The sequence below is a fragment of the Clarias gariepinus genome, chromosome 22, assembly GCF_024256425.1.
Source record: "Clarias gariepinus isolate MV-2021 ecotype Netherlands chromosome 22, CGAR_prim_01v2, whole genome shotgun sequence".
In the NCBI taxonomy this organism is placed as follows: Eukaryota; Metazoa; Chordata; class Actinopteri; order Siluriformes; family Clariidae; genus Clarias; species Clarias gariepinus.
The window spans coordinates 7,019,262-7,034,827 of record NC_071121.1 but is presented as its reverse complement, the minus strand read 5'-3'; the positions used below and the strand labels follow the sequence as shown (position 1 = coordinate 7,034,827).

General features: G+C 38.5%; 2 protein-coding genes across 2 annotated transcripts in view; both read left to right on the top strand.

The window, feature by feature from the left end:
• Window positions 1–1,880: 1,880 nt before the first annotated feature.
• On the top strand, window positions 1,881–8,113 carry dhh (desert hedgehog signaling molecule). The gene is made up of 3 exons (XM_053483002.1): window positions 1,881–2,937; window positions 4,917–5,178; window positions 5,780–8,113. The coding sequence occupies exons 1-3, from the start codon at window positions 2,638–2,640 to the stop codon at window positions 6,625–6,627; spliced, it is 1,410 nt and encodes a 469-aa protein (XP_053338977.1). The 5' UTR covers window positions 1,881–2,637; the 3' UTR covers window positions 6,628–8,113.
• A 3,439-nt stretch (window positions 8,114–11,552) lies between these two features.
• kmt2d (lysine (K)-specific methyltransferase 2D) overlaps window positions 11,553–15,566 on the top strand; it is a 31,762-nt gene continuing 27,748 nt past the window's right edge. The window contains exon 1 of the mRNA XM_053483000.1: window positions 11,553–11,689. The gene's annotated coding sequence lies outside the window, so the exon portion shown is untranslated. The remainder of the gene's footprint in view (window positions 11,690–15,566) is intronic.

Sequence of the window (15,566 nt, the reverse complement as noted above, 5' to 3'; positions counted from 1 at the left end):
TTAAAGAGGCATGTTGTTTTCTGCAACTGGAGTCTGTTTTTTTCTCTACCCTCTTGCAACACAATGTGCTGTGTCTGACAGTATTTCAGCAAAAAGGAAAGCCACAATCACTGAATAGACAGTAAAGAAGAGTTTTCCTGGAGATATTCAGGGCAATCCCTAACCTTTGTCCTGTATGTCATTTTGCGTCTAAATAAATGATCTTAGTTGCCAAAGTTCTGGAAGCATATTCGAGGTCAATGGAAATTACTGCAATATTTTGCCATGCTTTATTTTTCTTCCCCCACTTGCTCATATTGTTAAAGTAACAGACCTGCGGTCATCTCATGTTCTATTGTTCTAGAAAAGCAAAAATATAAATGATGTTTTTAGAAGTGATGGGTGTTCCCCACTGAGAAACCTTGCACAGTGCACAGGGACCACAATTAGTTAGCACCTTTTTTAATTGGACTGAACACAGGAAAAGAAAGCTAAATCGTGTATGCAAGCTAATGCTAATACTTTTAAGCAGAAAGTTCTTGACAAAAAAAGTCTATTAAATGTCAGACTTACATTTAACCTTATTTTCAGTTGTTTTTGCAAGTGCACTACAGAGTAGGCCATGTAGTGCTTAACAGGGGGTGTCCACTGTCAAAATTCACATCATAAACTGTATATAGATAGAGAGCTTTTTATTAATTTCCCAAAGGGAAATTGTATTTATATTAATATTTGTACTGTATATGTGTACATTTATATGATTATACCTGTATACATTTTCCTCACTTTAATTCATGCTGTTGTAAACATATGCATAAAGAAATCATATGTAAAGGATTAAAGTATAGGCTTGCACAGAAATATTTGCAGATTTTAATAATCTAATATATTCTTATTTGTGAAATGCATTACATAGATACTTTTCAAAGTCTAAACCCTAAGAATCAATTCAATCAGTTTAATATTGCAAGCTGTTAATAATTGTTTGGGTTTCTGCTGGGTTCTCTGGTTTCCTTCCCTATCCCGAAAATTGACACGATTGCCCCAATGTCTGAATGAGTGTGTACATGTGTGTCACTGGTTTCCTGTCACACTTTGGAATCCTTCATCTCGTTCCCAGTGTTTCTGGGATACATTCCAGATTAAGTGGTAAAACTATCAAATGGATAAGTGTATGACTAACATGTATCTAATGATGTGTTTTTTTGTTTTTTTTTTGCTTTAATATGCATTGTGATGTGGATATGGATAAACCTTGTGAATGTCTGTAATACAGTAATTATACAGTAATTTACTTGAACAGAGTGACTCAAAGCCTAAACTACTGAGTCACCTCAACTAGCACTGATTCAATCTCCAAAGCAAAACTAACTTTGCATCACATCAGTGCAAGCTAGTTGAGTCAGATGTTTAGTTTTTTTATTTGAGTTTTAGTGGCTCATTGTTCAAGGCTTTGAGTTACAGTTCAGAGAGATTTGCTATTCTTTTGGCTGCTCCCATTAGGGGTCGCTACAGTGGATCACCGTGTCTGAGTATTTAATTTGGCACAGGTTTTACGTCGGATACCCTTCCTGATGCAACCCTTCCCTGTTTGTCTATGCTTGGGACAGGCACTGAATGTGTACTTGGGCATCCCCCAGTGGCTGTGGTTGGTTCATAGTGCACTATCAAACTACTATGGGTCCTTAAGCATAACCCAATCTACAGGTTTGTTGTAGCCTGAAACAAGTGTAAGGCCCCTTTTTTTTCTTTTTTTTTCTTTTTTTTTACAAGCATGTTACATGTCTAATTTACAGTTTGCATGCATTTTCTAGGCTAGAAAAGGGGATGTTGTAACAGGATATATATTTATAGATCTTTTTTTTTTTTTTTTTCAAATACATGCTAATAGAGCTGAGGAGTGAACCTGTGATGTTAGAGGTATTCTTATGGTGAGTTATTAAGATGCGACAGACAGGTCTTTGGGCTGCGACGGGGAAGTCGAGGCGCGCGTGCAGACAGCGCGCAGGAAGGGAGGGGGCGGTCCTGCCCTGTCCTGTCCCGTCCCGTCCCGTCCTGTCCCTCACATAAGCGTGCAGTCAGATCGGAGCTGTTTAAAAGCGCTCGCCGGCAAATCCTCGTCACCTCAGCACCGTCTTCACTTTCATCGCATCGATAGAGGACATCTGGAAGAGACTTTTTTTTGTATGTGTGTGTGTGTGTGTGTGCGGAGCTGTCCAAGGTGCGGAGAAGACTAACGATGGGATTTAGGACGAGACACCTGCGGCTGTGCACATCTCTAACGAGGAGCAGGTAACTGAGCTGTGATGTAAATGGAAGGAGTCGTCCTCTGTATCTATAGCATTCCAGCCAGTCGCAATACAAAAGGACAATTGTTTACTAAATTCTTTGATCTTGTAACGTTTTGTAGGACGTTTTATTTATTTATTTATTTTTATAACAATGTGTTTGATCCGTCGGGAAGCTCAGTCTGGTTAATGATTGACAGCCTCCAGTCCCCGGGAGAGCGCGCATTGCTGCTAATTTGAGCTCTCGGTCCGGTCGTGAAAAAAAACAAACAAAAAAAAACAAACAAACCCTGACTCGCGCTGAAATGCCAGCAGGTGCTTAGTGCCGTTGCGCTCGGAGTCCCGGGGCCGTCCAGAGCGCGCACATCAAATGACGCCGGCTCCGCGCTTCGGACTGCTGGCGGCGGCGTGCACCTGCGCCTGGCTGCTGGTGCACGGCTGCGGGCCCGGTCCGGGATACGGCGGGCGTCCGAGGCCGCGCAGGCTCACACCGCTGTCCTACAAGCAGCACGTGCCCAACGTCTCCGAAAACAACCTGGGTGCGAGCGGCAGGGCCGAAGGAAAGATAACGCGCCACTCTGAGCGCTTCAACGAGCTGGTGTGCAACTACAACCCTGACATTGACTTCAAAGACGAGGAGCACACTAAAGCAGACCGGTTCATGACCAAGGTAATGTGGAAGCTGGGTAATGGTTAATGAACTTTCCCTGCAGTAATTCATTGCACCTTTAGTCCTTCATGTTCTAATCAATGCATAAAGTATACGTTTTTTTTTTTTTTTTTAAACTATAACAACAACAAAAAAGTTCAGTGATGCATCAAATCTAACCTATTACAAAACACCTTAATGGTCTGTTAGAGAGCTTGTCAGGGCAGGGGTGGCTCAGTTGGTTAGGGGGTTTGGACTACTGATCAGAAGGTCCCAGGTTTAAACCCTAGCCCCACCAAGATGCCACTGTTGAGCTCTTGAGCGAGGTCCTTCACCCGCAACTACATATATGCGTAATGAGATAAATCTAAGTTACCTCAGATAAAGGTGTCTGCCAAATGCCACAAATGTTAGTCTGTCACTTTCCTTTGAACGATTTAGGACAATCCACACAGTTATTTCCAAAGCATTTTGGATCTTAATCATGCATTTACATGCTTAATATTTTGAATATACCAAGCCAGTTTTTTTTTTTTTTTTTTTTTTTTTATCAAATCACATAAAAAATGGATTAACAAGTCTATCCCCAGTGTGGAGTCATTCATTAATCTTTAATCGAAGTCTTTGGTGCTAAGAAAATATTAAATTCTTGTTTTCCTTCTTTGTTCGTGTAATTAAAATGGTATATGAAGTTTGCGAAATCCACAAGCGAAACAAATTCCTTTAATGATTAAAAATGTGCAAGCTCATTACTAACTTAAACAAATAGGTGACTTGGTGAAACAGTAATGGCTTTTCATTAATGTGTAAAATAGGTTGTCAGAGTTTTAGTGGGAGTAAATGAACGCTGTGAGTATTACTTTAGGGGAATCCACTGCACACGTCCTCAGCGTAACATTTAATACAGATCGGAAAATAATATTTGGGCTTTTCATTCGATAAACATTATTTGAGTCCTTTGAGTCATACAGTAACTGGGACAACCTACTTAGATTACACAGTATGTGTGTCGTGCTGAGTCACAGGTGCCTTTCTGATGCCAAAGCTGAAAGTTGGCATATGTGTATGTATGCATGTGCTTGCTTCTTGTCCAGCATTGAAAGCTGTCCTTTGTGTATGTTTTGGTAGTTCTGCGGGGTTGTCTGTACAGAATTCCCGCCTGCTGAAGTAATGTCAGCATCGGAAAAGCCTCTATTGTAGTTCTGACAATGAAACGCCTCTGTCAAACCTCACTGCGAGAAAAATGGGCCTGGTTTGTTTTTCGCCTGGCTTAATTTCTCACTTTTCTCTGTCACATTCACAAATGCATGCCCAAACATTCCACCAATCTGCCCTCTCACTCAGACTGGGTCTCGCCTTTTCTTCTCTGCTTGCCTTTTCTTGACCTCCAGTCTCTGTCACTTGACCTTTCTCACTCTTTCTGAATGGTCTCAATATACTCCACTGTAAAACATTAAATTTCTCACGACAAACCACATTTTTTTTCTGAAACGTTAACCCAAACCACAGTTTGTGCATCCTCTACAACAGACAGAAGCCAGAAGCTAGATACTGTAATAACGCTGCCATTTGACTAACCATGCATAAAAGGCTGTGTGAAAATATTACTATCTTGTGAGAGAAAAAAAAATGTGACCTTGAATTTACTCTCTAACATTGCTGAAGATGGCCAAAGAATGTTGGAGATTAGTTACAGTAACTTTGTTTTGATTGCTAGGGGTATTTTGTAGGAGGCTGTAGATGGCCTTTATCAGAGCTGAATGTACAGACAAAATTTGCTGATGTCAACCAGTGAACAAAACCAAGACAGAGAGACAAAACACAGCCCAATACTGGGGTGTTTAGTCTTTGCTCAGCTTGCGCATGTTGCTGAAGGCAATGTGAAAGTGGAATCTGCTAAGAATAAAGAATCATGCCTAGGTGTGGTGCTTTGGTGGTATCATAGCTCTATAATTATTTAACCTGATCCTTTGAATAACATCTTTCTTTTCTCCTGGCAGCGGTGTAAGGATTGCCTAAATAAACTGGCCATTGCAGTTATGAACCAATGGCCGGGTGTTCGGCTAAGAGTGACCGAGGCCTGGGACGAGGATGATAATCATCCAACTGGCTCTCTGCATTATGAGGGCCGTGCTGTGGACATAACCACCTCAGACAGAGACATAAAAAAGTATGGCCTCCTTGCCCAGTTGGCTGTTGAGGCCGGGTTCGACTGGGTATACTATGAGTCCAAGTATCATGTGCACTGTTCTGTCAAAGCAGGTAAATCTTTTTTTAGTTTGAATGTGGCTTTTTAAATCTTTGTATTTACTGTGCCCATATACATTGGTGACAAATTAAAAGAAAAACAAATACATTTCATATATGTAAAGCCATTAGGAACAGTCAGATTAGCCTTAATGCATCTTCACCTACACATCTCTGGAACTGAGAAGAGCTATTTCTTTAATTGTTGGTTTGAAAATGTTTTTAAAGCGCCACCAAAACCTTCCTTATCTGTTCAATGGACCAAGTTCTGGTGGCTGTAAAGGCCAAAACCTATGATTAACAGAATTTTCATACCCATCACACTATTTAATGTGTCTGTGTGGCCTGTGGATAGGGATAGGGTCATCCTGGAAAAGCCCATTCCCATCAAATCTTTTATCATAGGATAAAGTTTTTCAGTCAGAAGAACTTTGCATTGAAGATGCTTTCCTCTAAGGGGACAAGTAACTTCTACTTCTACGCAAAAGTCTTTCCTTAGCATAACAGAAACAGTTTTTTACTTTAATTTGTCACCTTTTTGTATATTATTCCATAACATACATAACACTGATGATTAGTCTAACCTTTGCTGTTGCTCTGTTTCCCGATTCCCCAGATCATTCTGTTGCAGTGGAAAAGGGAGGCTGTTTCTCAGCTTCCTCACTTGTGACTCTGGCAGAAGGAGTGCAAAAGCCTATGTCTCATCTGCAGCCTGGAGACTCAGTGCTTGCTTTGTCTGAGTCTGGTGGTGTAATCTTTAGCCGCGTCCTCCTGTTCCTACATTTGGATGCTGAGCACAAATCCACTTTCTTGGTCCTTAGTACAGAAAATGGACATAGACTCACAATCACACCTAATCACCTCATCTTCATGGCTCCCAACCTCAAGTTGTACTACCATGAGTACTCTGCTAGCTTTGCTAGTCAAGTCACAAGGGGAGTCTATGTACTAATTTGTGGAAGGGATGGCCATGTGTATCCCTCCAGAATTGTTTCTGTCTCACAGGAAGAAAGAATTGGGGTTTATGCTCCATTGACGGAACATGGCACCCTTTTTGTGGACGGTGTGCTGGCATCCAGTTATGCATCTATAGACGATCATAGGCTGGCACACTGGGCATTCAGGCCCCTTCGCTTCCTGGTTGGACTGACACAGGTATTCAGGGAGATGAATCCACTTACAGTGATGAAGCAAGATCCTGCAGAGGTTAACACAATCCGTCCATCTCACCAAATTCTTTCCAGAGGACATACGAATGTAATATATAACAGTTCAGGTGTAGTTCACAATAAAATGAACAAATTGAACAGCATATCATTTAAAACACATCACTGTCTAGATGGCACACAGGTAGGGGTTCACTGGTATGCAAGGCTGCTATGTGTGATTGCTCAGATTTTGTGGAAACCTCCTTTTGTGCCTGAAGATCCAGGACATGAGATATCAGTAACATCTTTCTACTAGGGGCAAAAAATTCTAACAGAAGAAAGGCTACTTACCCCCCCAAAAAAAAACATAATGAACTGATATGTAATATAGTACTATTAATTCCCTTTGCTTCATTTTGTTGTGGCCATTTAGAGATCTGAAGTACACTGTAATGTCTGGTTCAGAGCAAACATTTTTATACATAAGAGGGAATATTTCTTAGAAAAATGCTATTTTTATACTTTTGGATTTATAATATATACAGTATAAACCATTTAAAGTTATAGTAATTAATCTCATGACTACATGTCTTTTTTATCATTATCATTTTTTTTTATTTACACCTGCCCTTGTGTGTGTAGATGAACTGTAGGATGAACATGTTAATGTTCAATGGATTGTATTCGCTAAGTCAACTTTTTAAAACTTTAACTGCTGTCTTTTGTTAGTGTCCGGTTGCAAAGAAGTAACTGGCAGGCCAGTTATAATAATAATAATAATAATAATAATAATAACTCACACTTAACCCTAAAACAGCACAGACTCTATTGTTCTACTATAGTACAAATATACAATTAAAACACAAAAGACCTCTTAACCTTGAACATGAATTGTTATGGAATATTTTGTTAAAAAAACTGCAAATGAAATGGGCATTTTTGATGGTTGATATATTTAAAAAGATAATATGGTAAAATGATGGATATTTTTAAGCATCTGTCTAATTTGTCTCTTTATTTGTCTCCATTCATTTCCAGGATCATGTTCTGCATTGTCAACTTTGTATTTAAAAGACTTAACAAGGGCTAGGTTACCACAAGTTGCAATTTTTTCTTTTTTCTTTAAAAATGTTAATCATCTTTAAAATATTATTTCTGTTCTTTTGGACACAAACTCATCCTAATGAAAATATTAGTAGTACTGTAGCCCCGCTTCTCCAGGGTCGAAGGTTTAATTACCGTGTTGGCTCTGTGTGCGTGGAGTTTGCATGTTCTCCCTGTGCTTCTTGGGTTTCCACTGGGTACCCCAGTTCTCTCCCTCAGTCCAAATACATGCAGATTAATTGCCATTTCAAAATTGCCCGTAGTATATTTGTCGGTGTGTGTGCCCTGTAATGAATCGGCATCCCCCCTCGTGACCTGTGGTTCCTGGGATAAGCTCTAGGCCCACTGCGACCCTGTACAGGATGGGTGATATAGAAGAATGAATGAATGAATGAATGAATTGAAGAATTTTGCACCCCCTTGTGGACAATTTGCACTGTTACAAGGCACCTCAACCTAATCCCTGCTTATAACCTGTTAATGAAAGATTTAACATGATTATTAAACATTTTAGATGTGCTAATTATGTAACTGAGCTTGAAGCCTAAATCAGTGGTTTATAAGTGTTCAGACAATCGGTTACATAATGTTAAAACTTCACCGAACAGCAAACAGTTTTGTTTTTTTTTTACACTTTTTTAAAAATAAAAACTTACAAGCACAATATAACGCTTAATTAAAGTCCTAAATTTTTCTTTAGTAATATACCCCATAAAAAATTAAAGTGGCCCTTTACAAAGCTGAATTACAAGCAACAAGAGCTACAGTGTTATATGTTATTCATAGATGACCTTTAAATAATAAAATCTAAAGGTCTCTGTCAATGAAAACAAATACCAATGGGTTCAGCATCTAAATCAGATTAGACGGCATTCAAAATTCTTTTTAAGCATCTCCTTGGAACACAACTGTCACCAAGATGGGGATGTAAATAAAAATGTAGTGAGTAAGGAAAACCTTTTTTTTTTTAATCTGAAACATACATACTAACAGAGTTTAGAAACTTCAGAAAAAAAGCAAAATGCATAAGGTTTTTAAACCTGTACTTCTTGTTCTAGTATTTAGAACAGCTGTAGAAATATGTATAAGGAGGATTATCTTGTTGATGGAGGCTGCAGCTGGGCACAAATCCACCTAAGATATTTTTGTGATTTATCTGCTTATGGCCAATAGGAGACACTGCATCAGGAAACCACATCCTCAGTTACCTTTTCTAACCAGTTACTTTTCAGGGAAAGTAGCCTTCATGATTAAATAAATTCCTGAACAACGGAGTGTATGAGTTTTACTTGTCCCTGTATAGACGTCTGTGCGTAACAAGTATATGCAAATAATTAAGTGGTAATAATTTAAGGTGATAAATAGTTATTGACTTTGGTTAAGAGCCTATATATATATTTTATATATATACAAACCATGAAAAAAAAAAATTATGAATTACATTACCATATTTATTTAGGGGATATTTAATTAAAGAATAGATACAGCATCATTCGTTGATCTGTTTTCAAAAGTCTATATCAAAAGGCATTTTTCCTTTTATACAATTTTATATTTTATATTTTGTTTCATACTTAAGAAGGCTTTTAAATAACAAAAAACCATCTAATAAAATCAGACTTAAACTACTCTACTTTTTTCATTAGGGTCATCTGAAGTCAATAGTCTTTTGAACCCAGAACAATCACAACTGTTGCACTGAGGTAGAAAAATCATCTCTTCATGTAACATCGGTTCTGATACATTAAAAAAAAAAAAGGTTTAACATTAATGCATCCAGCATATATACAACTGAGCATTCGCTGTAATTTATACTTTTACATAAATTTAAGATAATAGAACAAGTCCCAGAGTCCACCAAAAGCTTTCCTTAATTTTTTACTTTTTCTATTTTAGTGTAGCTAAAAAAGATTAGTTTTTTTGCAACATTACATTGTTTTGGGTTTGGCTTACTTTCTTGATTAAAAAAGAAAAAAAAAACGTACATCTACCATACCCCTGATTCAAATTAATATTCCAAAGGTCATTTAGGCAGCATGTGGTGTACTGGGTAGAATTACCACCTCAAATCTCAAGGGTTGAGCTGTATTTACTGACCATGCTCTTTCAGTTGTTCTTCCTGTATCCCCATGCCGAAAACATGTCGGTAAGTAAATTAAAAAAGTGGTTTAAAATTGTCCATAGGTATCAGTGTGCGTGTGCGTGTGCGCATGATGGCCTGGGTAGGACGTGGTGTTCCATACAGTTTTGCTGCTACAGGCTCCAGGTCCACTAAACCCAAAAACAGGATATAGCAGCTACTAAAGTTAGATGAATGAATGTATTTTAGAGGGGCCCTTACTGACCTGAGACGGCAGTATGATGGCATAAGGATTAGCACTGTGGCCTCGCACCTCAAGGGTTTAGGGTTTGATTTCTGCCTCAGGTTTGTGTGTGTGGAGTTTGCGTGTTGTCCCCATGCTTGGTGGGTTTCCTCCCACAGTCCAAAGACATGCAAATTAGGCTAATTGGTGTTCTGAAATTGCCCGTATTGTGTGTGTGTGCATGTGTGCCTTTTGATGGACTGGCACCCTGTCAAGGGTGCACCCTGACTAATGCCCAAAGTCTCCTGGGATAGGTCAACAGGCAGCACCGCTATCTTGTGCAGGGTAAGCGGTATTGAAGATGACCAGATGCTTTTTTTTTTTCCCACAAAAAGAAAACTAATTGATAATTTGACATCAGGGCATCTGGTGATAGTACCTCCATGTTGTTGTTAGTCCTTCGGCTGCTTCCTTCGATGGGTGGACCATCCGATCCGCACAAAACTTGACACAGGTTTTTATGCCAGATGCCCCTATTGCCACCATGTTATTAGTCCTTCGGCTGCTCCCATCGAGAAGTCGCCAGGGGATCTATCTGATCTGCACAACAACTTGGCACAGGTTTTATGCCAGATACCCTTCCTGATACAACCCTCCCATTTTACCCGGGCTTAAGACCGACATTGCAACCAGTGGCTCGGGTTTAGGCATTGGGTAGAAATCGAACCCACCCAGTGACTAACGGGAAACCTACCATTGAACCACCAGTGCTCATGGGTAATATTATTTTTATGTCTTCCATGCATTTACACCTGGTTGAAGCAGGTTCCCAAACCTAGTCGTAAAGAACCACCTGTTTCCCTCCTTCCAACACATTAAATCCATCTAATCCTTAAGATAAAGAGGGTATGTTAGCGCTGGGAATAATAATAATAAAAATAATAATAGAAAGAAACACACTAAAATGAACAAAATCATAGTTGGGAACAAAACCCTAATATATGATAAATGTGTGTGTATGCAAGGTTAGTTAACAAAAGTTTCTGTCTCAGCTTCTCAAAGTCAGTATGGCCAGTGAGCAGTAATCTCATGTAAAATGTGAACAGGTTATAAGGTTATGGTTTTGCCTTTTCATTTAGGAATTAATATGGAAGGGAAATGTGTGTATCACTCAGTGAAAGCCAGTGCGCCATCATGATTATTGACCGTAAACAATATTTGCTGGATGGAAAATGGCTGCAATTCAATTTGTACTGAGCCATGGAGTGTCTCACACCCGTCTCACATCCTAAGAAAGATTTAAAGCAAACAATACAAAACAAAAATATAAAAATAAAATGATAATTCTGGGTTGAGCCAAGTGTGACCATCGCTTCGAGGTGAGACTGATTAAAATGGACATGGCGGTGAAAACGATTTCCAAACGATAACAAAGCTCAAACAACAACATTAGCTCACATAATGAGAGATGGACAACAAATATTACCAACAAACCCAAATTAGAAAAAAAAATAATAACCGTCGAAAAAAACATAAAAATTTAAAAACAAATAAACTTAAAGAGTCTATCAGGCTTTATTAAACACAGACAGGAAAAGCGAAAAGGCAACTACGCAGTTCAGCTTTGAAACGCCTTCAAATTAGCAAAGAAGCATTCAAACTAGGAACTACACTCCCATCCGAATAGATTGGAGTTTCTCCCAAAAGTCTGCTTGTCGGTCTATCTAGTAATACTATGATTAATTTGGTTAGCCATTTTTGTACGCTAGCTAATACATGATCAAGTTAGCAGGCGTTACAGCTAGAGCAAAGCAGCCAAGGGCTTCAGGCACTTCCTTCCCCCCTCAATCTGCACCACAACACACACAGGCTGTTCACACACACAGCTTGCTCAGCTTTATGAAATGAAACCAACACACACGGATTTGTGTCCGTATGGCTTTCTGATCATGTATAAGGACGTTCTGTGAGGTGAGTCCAACTCTTAAAGCTTGTGCTTTATGTTTTGTTTGCTAGTTTGGTTGCTAGCATGGTGAAGTGGTGCACCTTAGTAGTGTAAGTAGTTAACCTCACCTCGTACCTGAGTTTAGTCTACGAACCAGCCTAAGCATCAAGTGCTAGCTTGCTAGCTAGCTTCTTGTTTATTTTTAAAGTTTACAAACCTAACTCACATCTTAGCCAGCTATGTCGTGTGTGTGAATGTTTTAAGACTCGAAACAAATCGCATTTACTTTCTTTCTACACCTAGCAACGATGCACGAACAGTGGGTGTCCTTGGTGTTTAGCTTAGCTAGCAAAGTTCAAATAGTAAGTTATCTTTAGCTAGCAGTTAGCTTGTTTTCACCTCACTGAGTCTTCCTATGACACTGTTTGTGGTCAACTTTGGCCTGGTTTACTGACGGTTGAACTGGTTTGCTAAACATACTGCTTTGGAAACTTGACACGTAAAGTTTGTTTGCTAACTAACTAGCTAACTAGCCATTGTCCACATCTACATCCACACACACTCCGTTTAGGTGCATTTACAGGTGATAAGTGAGTTGGTGTTGAATGTTTTCCTGACACAATTTGCTTTAAAGCTAAATACAACTAGGTTATTAAACACCCTGGGTTCGTTATGATTTGTTTACTTTTTAAACTTAACAAACTTATCAGTTTAATATCATAGTCAATGCTCTTGTAGTCATATGCGTCGCTAGTTAGAGGAACTTTCTCTGCTGTGTGTGTGTGTGTGTGTTGCATACTTCCCTAGCACTCCACTGACTCATTATTTTGGTTTAGGAGAGCTAGCCATGTTTAGCCTGCGTACTTACACTGATCAGCCATAACATTATGACCACCTGCCTACTATTGAGTAGGTCACACTTTTTGCCACCATAACAGTGATGCACTGTGTGTTCTGACATATTTCAGTCACAACCAGCATCAATCCTTTCATCAGTTTAAGTTACAGTAGCTCTTCTACTGGAAGTGACTACACGGGCCAGCCTTCACTCCCATGTGCATGGAACTGCATCCCACAAGTGCTGAGTTTTTAACACAAGAGTTTTGGACTCTGGCTCTGACACAGTCCACTTCTCCATATTTCAGTTTCGCCCTAGTCAAAGTCACTCAAATCCTTATGCTTTCCCTTTCCCCCCTGCTTACAATACATAAATTTCAGGAAAAAGGGTTTACTTGCTCCCTACTCACTTCCAGCTGCCATTGTAACGAGATATTGAACATAGTGTGAGAAGTGCCAAATTGTAACGGCTATACAATTGGGTCAGAGCAACCCCAAAACTGCAGCTCTTGTGAGATGTTCCAGGTCTGTAGTGATCAGGTAATACCAGAAGTAATCCAAGGAAGGAAAACTGCTGAACTGGTGACAGGGTCATGGGTGGCCAAGGCTTACTGATGCACACGGAAGGTGTAGTCCGATATAATAGAAGTGCTAGAGTAGATCAAGTTGATGAAAAGGTTAATGCTGGTTGTGATAGAAAGTTGGTGCCAAAGGGGCAGTGGGTGCTACTCAATATTAGGCAAGTGGTCATAATGTTATGGATGATCGGTGTACATTTTCTGTTTGCTCAAAGTGCATGTTGTTTACAAAGCAGAGACGTTCTAAATGATGGTGTTGTGTAAATTTAATCATCCATCCTGAATATAAAAGTGTTAATTTTCAGAATCTATATTAAAACAGAGCAGACCTGTCTGATTCTGATAGTTAAGCTCAGGTCTCACAGCTGTGCATTAATGTATTGGTCTAGTATGTAATAATAATATAAACCTGCTAGTTGGCATAGCTAGTAATTATTTTTTTTCTTTCAAAAAGATCTTTTTAATCACTTCTAGGTGTATTTTTTTATGTACACTGGGTAGCACATATGCATGTGCAAGGTGCAGGAAATACATTTTATTTACATTCCCTAGCAGAGATCACATCTCCTCGTGTAGGGCTGTATTGTAATCAGGTCTTTTTATCGCTCATTATCTATATCGCTTTATCCTGCGTACAGGGACACAGGGGGCCTGGAACCTATCCCAGGCAACTATCCCAGGCAAGGTGCACACCTTCAGCCATAATAACCAATGATGCTTCATATAGAGAGTATTAGTGTTCATTGGTTGTGATCAACAGGGCTTTTCGTAATGTTGGTTAAAATAAAGTGTCGGGTCTGAAATACAGTGTGAGGGAGAGAGAAGTTTAAACGTCTTAACCAGTGCAGTTTCCTTTACCCAACTGTGTGTTGTCATAGGAGGAAACACATGTAAAACAAGGGATGTGGGGGAATAACGTTTTTAACGGTATTGGCAATAAGAGTGAATGTTTTTTTTTTTTGTTTGTTTAACTTGGCGCAGACAGCATCATTGCACGTTTTATTTTGATATATTGCGAGTAGACATACTTGCCAAAATTCAACCCACAAAGAAATGACATAAGAAATAAACAATAAAAACTAGAGCTTTGCATCTGGCTGTAGGACGCCATTCTGTCTACTCTGTTGTGGAATATTTTTCTTATAAGCCTCCACTGTAATTTGCCAGTGCTTACTTGTTTCATTTATTACTAAACAGCATCTCATGCTTTTAATCCATGTTTTATCCTTATAGTTAGACTCTGAAGATCATCTTTCTAATCTTAATATAGGCTTGATATTATATTCCTAGAAGAAACACATTAATATAAGCCTTTATTTGCTGTTTAAGAAAATTTTGTTTTGTATAAACTTTTTTTTTGTATGAACATATATAAGGCTCAGTATTTCTTTTTCAGCACAATATAGGCAATATGAACAAAATTTTATTTCACTTTAACCAACAATACAAACATGACTTAAAAAATAGGTCACACATACAAAGAAATACACAGATACACAATCACATGTTTTTCTGGGTGTTTTCGTTTGTTTCTGTGACCAAACATTTGGAGTTCTGCATTTTTTGCAACATTAGTCTCATATTCTGATAGTGGTAAAAATTAGGTTATAAAAGTAATGATAACTTTACATACAGTATATACCTGAAATATCTGAAAATCCTAATGCACATTTCGATATCTGAAGCCTCCCCAATAACTCACACCGACAAAGCTTCCATACTGTATAGTATGTTGCCGTGCACAACCAGGGACCAGGTTTGAGTCCCGGGTTAGTGTGCATGGAGTTTGCATGTTTTCGCCATGCTTGGGTAGTTTTCTCTGCGCAATCTGTTTTTCTTCCACAGTCCAAAAACATGTAGACTAATTGCCATTTCCAAATTGCTCGTAGTGTGTTAATGAGCGTATGTGTGTGCAAAGGATTGGCATCTCATCCAGAGTGTACCCTGGCTTGTGCCCTAAGTCTTCTGGGATATGCTTCAGACCCCTGTGATCCTGTAAACAGGATAAAACAGTAAAGATAATGAGTGAGTGGTCTGTGCCGCTTGAGTTTTAAGTGTTTATATTAATATTCATTATCATGAACATTCATAAATGTCAGGAATTCGAATAAAAAAAAAAGTCTATTTTTTAATATACTTATAATAATAATAATAATAATTATATATATATATATATATATATATATATATATATATATATATAAAATTTAAATCACAAAAAACATTGTGTTAATAGCTACTTAAAAATCTGCATTAGTAACAGCTTACATAATTTCATTAGAACATTTCTAATAAAATTTAGAGTGCAGACATAATGGACAAAAATAAAAACGAATATCTAATAGGGAAGCTAAAATGTCATGTATATTTCTAATTACAAATCATTATTATTATTATTATACGCTTGTTTTATCCAGAACTTTTACTTGACTTGCATTGCATGTAGATTTGCCGGAACTATCTATCAGCGGATTTGTTTGAGCCCGGA

Excerpts from the sequence above, each read along its gene's own strand:
- dhh (XM_053483002.1), top strand. The coding sequence starts at position 2,638 with ATGACGCCGGCTCCGCGCTTCGGACTGCTGGCGGCGGCGTGCACCTGC. Across the intron at positions 2,938-4,916 it reads CAGACCGGTTCATGACCAAG|CGGTGTAAGGATTGCCTAAA; the intron begins GTAATGTGGAAG and ends TTCTCCTGGCAG. Across the intron at positions 5,179-5,779 it reads GCACTGTTCTGTCAAAGCAG|ATCATTCTGTTGCAGTGGAA; the intron begins GTAAATCTTTTT and ends CCGATTCCCCAG.